The following is a 6,885-nucleotide window of genomic DNA, read 5'->3' on the forward strand; positions in this document are numbered from 1 at the left end:
TTTTAATAAGAAGTATTTCCAGTTTTACGATAGCAGCCTCAAAGTGAAGGTAAACAGGGACAGAGGCCACAACACGTCCAGAATGTTTTTTTCTTCACTGCAGACTTTATTGCTTATGTTCTGTATTTGCAATCCACAAAATCAGATATGTACAAAAGGGATGAGCCCATGTGAAAAGACGTGATTGAGACCTTCTTGCATAACGAAGGACTTGAAGAGACGTTCTTTCAAACGTTTCCCGCTGCGGACTCATCAGAAATCTTTCGAGGACATCCAGAAATGTTTGGATATGTGATCACCGTCGTAAACAGATCCCCCATTGAAACATTTTAAATTATTTTTTTAATAAAAATAGTACTAAGCAAAACCTCCACCATAAAGACATTTCTTAGTATCTTAAAACGGTTTGCGCTGATAATAAGCGATCAAAACGACCTGCATTTCTTCCACAGAAGAGACGCGTCTGTCTATACAAATAAGACCATACGAAGGCAAGAAACATCCCAACAGAACAGAACATGGACAAGCTCAATTGCACTTGTTTGGCAAACTTGGTTGTGTAAAGTTCTAGTAGCTTATTTGTTTTATCACACACACACACGAGTATTCCTGACCTACAGAAATGCAAAGAGCCACAGGAAGCTCAGAGCACTGCATCAAATGTCATCCAGCAAAACGCCTTTAAATGAAGACGGGTTTCACATCAAAAATGAAATAGCTGAGGAGTGTTTTGGTGGATTGTCTTACATGGATAAGTCATGAAAAAAAGAAGGAAAAGAAATGTAGTTTTTGTGTTACAATGTGGTTTTAGTTTATAAAGTTATCAAAGAAAAGAAATATATTTCATATAAGAACAAATTCGATTTAACTGCCTGGCATTTTGTCCAACAGGTAATAATGACAGAGTAACTTATTAAAATTGCTGCATTTTATTTTTTTTTAAAATAAGAAAAAGGCACAATCAGGATGTTTTTTAACAAAAGTCTGTCCTGAGTCTTAAAAGCAGAATTCACTTCAGCGGTTCAGTTCTCTGGGCTGCAAATGGCACCACAACTTCCCCAGCTGTAGTACATTATATGTTATTCTTCTTCATTGGAGCTTTTTTCAGTCACATGGTCACTCTGGTGGGAGGGGAACGGGCCCCTCGAATGTGTGTCTTGACTTCCTGGCTGATATATTTGGATCAAGCGAAGGCACAGATGTGTTTGGTGAAGAAGCAATTAAGAGTCCATTGTGATTTCAAAAAGGAAAACCCTGACCACTCCCAAGCTGTGGCGACCTCAGGGAGGAGTGGCAGCGCGACGTCCCCTGCTGCACACACGCACCCACGCACACACTCACATGTTCCCAACGAAGTTCTTGCTGGGCTGCTGGGCGTACCACTGCTGCCGCTGTTTGCGAGCCTCCACCTCTGACAGCAGCGCCTGCCGGTACGCCTCGTAGGATTTGACGATGTGTTCCAGCTCCTTCATGAAAAGCAGCTTCAGCATGCCCTGATACGTGTCCAGGTCTGCCAGCTGGAACAACTCCCACTTCAAGATGTGGTCATACCTGACGTAGAGGGGAAGATATTTGTGTGACCATAACAGGTATTTGAGAGGTGTTGGACAACACATTATTTCTACTTCTCCCGTTACCAACTAACCGCAGCTCTAAGCACTCGTTGGCTTTGCTGCTGGTCAAACAACCATAAAAGTGAAGCCATTTCTCTCCTGCGTCTCGGGGAGCAGAGTAGCTGACGCACCGGGCTGCGTTACCACCACCCATGAGTACTCACTTGAGCGGGGCGCGGGCGTACACCTGCAGCCAGTCGGGTATCTCGGCTGTGTGGTACGGGTTTGCTGGCACCAGGACCGGCTGGTTCCTGTCCACAGGGCGCGGCTGATAGGTCACAGGCGGAGGCAGCGGCGGAGGCTGATCATAGCGAGGCACACTGGAACAAAGAGGTTATGTAGCATTCATACCACATTTTAAACGCGTGAAACCATTTTAGTCGTGCTGGTGATCCGGGAGAAACTTGTTCATGTCAAGAGCCGCGAGGGACGAATAAAGAGGCACGGGACATCCGTCTCTCGCCAGCCTGATGACGTACCTCGGAGCACAGGGGTGTCGATACTGAGCCCTCTTGTTGATGTGATCCACGTAGTAGACCCCGAACTCGGCCGACTCCACCTTCTCCCATCCCGGGGGGAGCCCTTCCCTCTCCAGAGGGTGGCTCCAGTGCGTAGTGTTTGTGTTGTGGTCAATGTAGTACTTCCTGCCACGAATGGTCCAGTCAACGGTCCAGCCGCCCGGAAGGGGCATGTCCTCCCCCGTCAGATTGGAGAGGTTCCCCAGGGACTTGGCCTGTATTCGACCTATGCCTGAGGAAAAGCAAACATTTCTCTTTTAGAAACCAAGAGGGAGAGATTCTGACCAGAAGAGTTACAGCTCAGCAGCTGTGAGCCAACAGCGCGCTGGGAATGAAGGAAAAATGCGTGGGAAAAGGTCATTTTAAGGGAAGGGGATGTACAGCATCTAAAACACTGAATGTCAGTCAAACGGGGGAAAGTGAGCGTTGATGAGAAATGCAGTGAAATCACGTTACGTATGATGCGGTTACTAAGGACTACCGTGATGGGGACACGGGTGCTCCATCGCTTTCAGCATCTCATTCAGACGGAGGTTGGTAGATGAATACTAGGAAATGAGCTTTGTTAGGTTTGGACAGGAAGGCAGAGATCTCTGCGTGGCCAAACACACACTAGGAAGAGAACAAACCACCGAACTCCCAAACTCCCTCAGTACAAGCGGACGGCAGAGCGGGTTCATTCGACAGGACCAGTACGTCAAATGAATGAGTAACGCCAGCGAGGAATGTTGAGCAAACAGCTGTGTGGGTGAGTTGGACTGATGAGCCCGGCGGAGCCTCGCGAGGGCTGAAAACGCAGAAGAATGCGCAGCGAGAAAAGTATCTGAGCAAAATGGCGGCTACGATCTGATAAATTCTGCATGAGTGTGACAGCAGCAGAGCTGGAGCTCTTTGCCAGCTGCTGAGTGAAGGGACGGAATGTGCGAGCGCTCCGCAGAAATGCACTCCTCCACCTCATCATCATCATCATCATCGCTGACTGCAGACCTAAACCTTCATGCATTACAGGAATTTCACTAAATACAGTCGAGGGCAGAGCACTCATTTTATAACTGGGAATGGGGAGGTTTTAGTTATATTATTATATTAAGGTACACACAAAAAGCATGAAAACGAATGAATCATCAACCACATCTTTTGATAATATTAGTGGTTTTCTGATTATATAGTTACAAACTTCTTAAATAAACACGTATCGTTTCATTTTGTGTTTATGAAAGGACCAGTTTGCTGTCTATTGCATTTAGTGTTTCTCTGCATCCCAGTTACTGTAATCTGTGTTTTTATGAAACCGGGGAACACAGGAAAAAAAACGGGGGCGAAGATACACATGAGATGCTGACGATGTATCATAAATGCTCATGACTAACAACAAAAGTGCAACTGCTGAAACAGCCCGAAAAACTATTACAGAAAGTATCGCTTCAAACTGCATCTTATACACTTTCATGCAAGATTCCAATGTTTTTTGTAGAAAAAAATGACATTCCTGTTAAAAGACGGACTTCCAAACAGCTCTGCTTGCTGCTCCTGCATTAACCTCACGTGTGCTGTTTAAACATACAGAACACGGTGCTGACGGACACGACGACTCATGGAACTGCGCAGTGCGAAGCGGAGACATTTGACCGGGGGAGGTCTGCAAATTGCTAGTTTGTTGGCGGAAGGATTCCGCAAACAAAGCGGGGAAAAATGCAGAGCGCCTAAAGCTTGTTTAACTTCCCTCCAAACACGGCTCTGTGATATGCGATAGGCGTGCCGGACTTACTGCTGCACCATATACACAACGCTGACAAGGCAGCCACATAATAAAAGGTTCGCTATAGCTTGGAGTGGGTTGGAAAATTCACCCGACCCCATAAACATTTAATCTTGTTGAAATTACACACTTATATCGTGTTCACAACGTAGAGGAAAATTTAAAAATATTCCATTGCTGAGGAAACTTGAATAAAATTGCTCTTTCGAGCTCATTAGTAACAAGCAACGGCTTGCATTCTTATGCTATGTTCCAAAACCGATCCATTATACTGCGATGCTGCAAAATAACAATCATACAGACGCAAAGCTACTTAGTTTTTGTTGGGACCTTTTCTTGAAATCTTGCTCAACAGACATATTTGAAACTTTAGAAACAGAGTGTTGTGTTTTCACTCATTCTTAAAAATGACTAGTTTGGAGAAGAAAGCCACGGTATTTTTATCCTTCAAGAGAATTACATTAGTTAATTTAGCGGACGCTTTTATCCAAAGCGACTTAAATTGCATTTTAACCCGTGGCTTTTTTTTTTGTTAATACATTTTTGCCCAGGGAGCAATTAGGGGTTAGGGGTCTTGCTCAGGGACACTTTGACGTGGAGCAGCCGAGGCTCAAACCCGCCAACCTTGCGGTCCCGGCGCACCCTCTCTACTCCATGCGCCACCGTCAACCCACTAAAAACTGATTGGCACCAATGGGACTCGAACCCGGGCCTGTTGCGTCCCGAGCGAAATGCCTCATCACTGGACTCACGGCCCTGCAGAATGTCTGCCCGCCCCGAACTTTCCACAACAGCATGTACCTCCTATTTCCTGTTGCTGCCGCTTGTTTTCTTCTCTGTGAAGAGGAACTAGCAAAACGAATACTGTCAAAAGTGAGAGGCAAAAATGTTTACCTGACGGCGGTCTGCTTGGCGCTGGGGGAGTGTGTTGTCGTGGAAGTCTTTGGAAGTTATGTTCATTGTGCTCATAGTATCTATAGTCCTCAGGAAAGCGGTCCGGGACCCTCATGGGCTGCCGGTGCTGCTGCTGCTGCTGCTGCTGGTGTTGTTGCTGTTGCTGTTGTTGTTGGTGCTGCTGGTTGTCATAGTAAGGTTCAGAGGCGTAGTAATACCGGGCAGCGTCGCCATTCTCAGACATGGGGCTCACGTCTGTGAGAAAGGACTGTGAGGAGCCTGCGTATTCGTGAGGCAGGTCTCCCAGACTGCGAGGCAGGTACGGCGGGGCAGACATCCGGTGGCTCTCTCTGCGGGCCACCTCTTGTGGAGGCCTCTGCACGGGGGCACGGAGGAAACTCTTGTTGCGGGACACAGCGGGTTCCCGGGCAGGGGGCACCGGGTAGGAAGAAGGCCCCATATCTGGCAGAGGGACCTCTGTACGTCTGGGAATAGTGGGTCCATGGCGGATGAATGATGGCATAAGACCTGCAATTAGGTAAACAAGGCGAGAGCATCCATCAGTATCAGTTCATTCAATAGCACAGTATCAAAACTAGTATCAAAAGCCACTGAAATAATGGAAAGTATTATGGGGAAGTGATCAAACTACTCTGCTCATGTACAGTTTAAGGATACTAAAAATAAATATTAAAAATAAACGATCATGTAGAATATAATGTATTGTCAAAGTGTATATGTAATTACCAAACAATACATAATGCAGAGTAGTTCAAAACCTCCACCTAGAACAACAATACTAAAACACATTGCTACACGGACCAGACTGTCTGCATGACAAGACTAAAGTGTGCATAAATATACAGACAATTATTCAAAATATGGGCCATCCCTTTTAATTGGGTGTTTTACAGCTAAGTAAATAAATAAACAAATCGGACTTTTTAGACTAAGCCTCCGTGGCGCTAGAAAACGGTTACAAATGATGGTAAAAGTCAAATACATTTCCCAGTACGTAGATTTACTAAGTCATTATCAATATGACTCGTTATTGTTACCGCGAAACTTTTCTATGACACTTCAGCTGATATTAACGAAGCTAACGTTAGCTAGCACTCCAACTGCCAGGTTAACCGAACGCGAAGCTTTTTGTTTAAAAAAGCAGTTTAAAGAAACCGGATTAAGCGGTCGGTTACTCGATACTGATCCCCGTTGCCGTGACTCTGTGTTTCCTCACGTTGTGCTCGTTAGTTATTAGTATTACGCTTGCTAGTTACAGGCAAAACGAATGTGTCAAACGATGCTAACGCTACATGCTAGCGGGCTAACTTCGAAGCTAGCTGGCTACTTGTTGCGCTTACTTCTGAGGAGCGGCGACGTTTCCTTCTTCACATATTTCCCGTGTACCTCGGCTGGTTTCGACGCTTCTTTTTTACTTTTCTTTCGTGAGAGCATAACTCAAGGCTCGGCGGACATCAACAGCGAATGTCATGGCACAACCAGTCAACCGTGCAGCCACCCCGTTCCGTTAGCGAGGCGCGGAGAGCGAACATGTCGTTGCGTAAAGCTTCAGATTAGCTAGCAGCTAGCTAGCCAGCTAACTTGCGCTCCTGGATCTTTCCTCCGTGGCTCCGGTCCGCTTTGGGGCAGCGCGCCACTCCCACCGCGCGTCCTCCCCGGGGACGGGGGACCGTGCGGTCCTGCCCACCCGGCGGGCGGCCGCGCACGCACACACAGTGGCAAATATGCTCATTTTGCCCTTTTAAGTGGGATTTGAACAGGAGAGACGGATTCTTTTCTATAGAAAATTGCTTTTTTGTTGTAGTTAATTTTTGTTAACTTAAATTGACTAAGCAACAGGGGAAACAATATTCAAAATATTGCCGAAAAATGTATTATCTTTACTTTAATTATATGTAGGCAGAAGATTAACATTGTAGATTATGGTGTTGGACATGAATGAACATTTCTTTAATGTGTTGGTGTGAAATGCCTTAAAATTGCACTAAAATACAGTGGTAATGGTATAAACACACTTTTCTATTACCATAAATAAGCTAATGGTCAAAACAGACAATAAATTACGCCAGTGAGAAATTAA

General features: G+C 45.7%; 1 protein-coding gene across 1 annotated transcript; it reads right to left on the reverse strand.

Annotated features, from left to right (window-relative positions):
• Positions 1 to 85: 85 nt before the first annotated feature.
• On the reverse strand, positions 86 to 6,635 carry sav1 (salvador family WW domain containing protein 1). The gene is made up of 5 exons (XM_040200400.2): positions 6,146 to 6,635; positions 4,785 to 5,312; positions 2,093 to 2,363; positions 1,778 to 1,933; positions 86 to 1,551 (listed from the first exon to the last, which is right to left on the reverse strand). Exons 1-5 carry the CDS (start codon positions 6,237 to 6,239, stop codon positions 1,338 to 1,340), a joined length of 1,263 nt encoding a protein of 420 aa, XP_040056334.2. The 5' UTR covers positions 6,240 to 6,635; the 3' UTR covers positions 86 to 1,337.
• Between the last annotated feature and the right edge of the window lie 250 nt (positions 6,636 to 6,885).

The sequence above is a fragment of the Gasterosteus aculeatus genome, chromosome 15 (assembly GCF_964276395.1).
Source record: "Gasterosteus aculeatus chromosome 15, fGasAcu3.hap1.1, whole genome shotgun sequence".
NCBI classification, from domain to species: Eukaryota; Metazoa; Chordata; class Actinopteri; order Perciformes; family Gasterosteidae; genus Gasterosteus; species Gasterosteus aculeatus.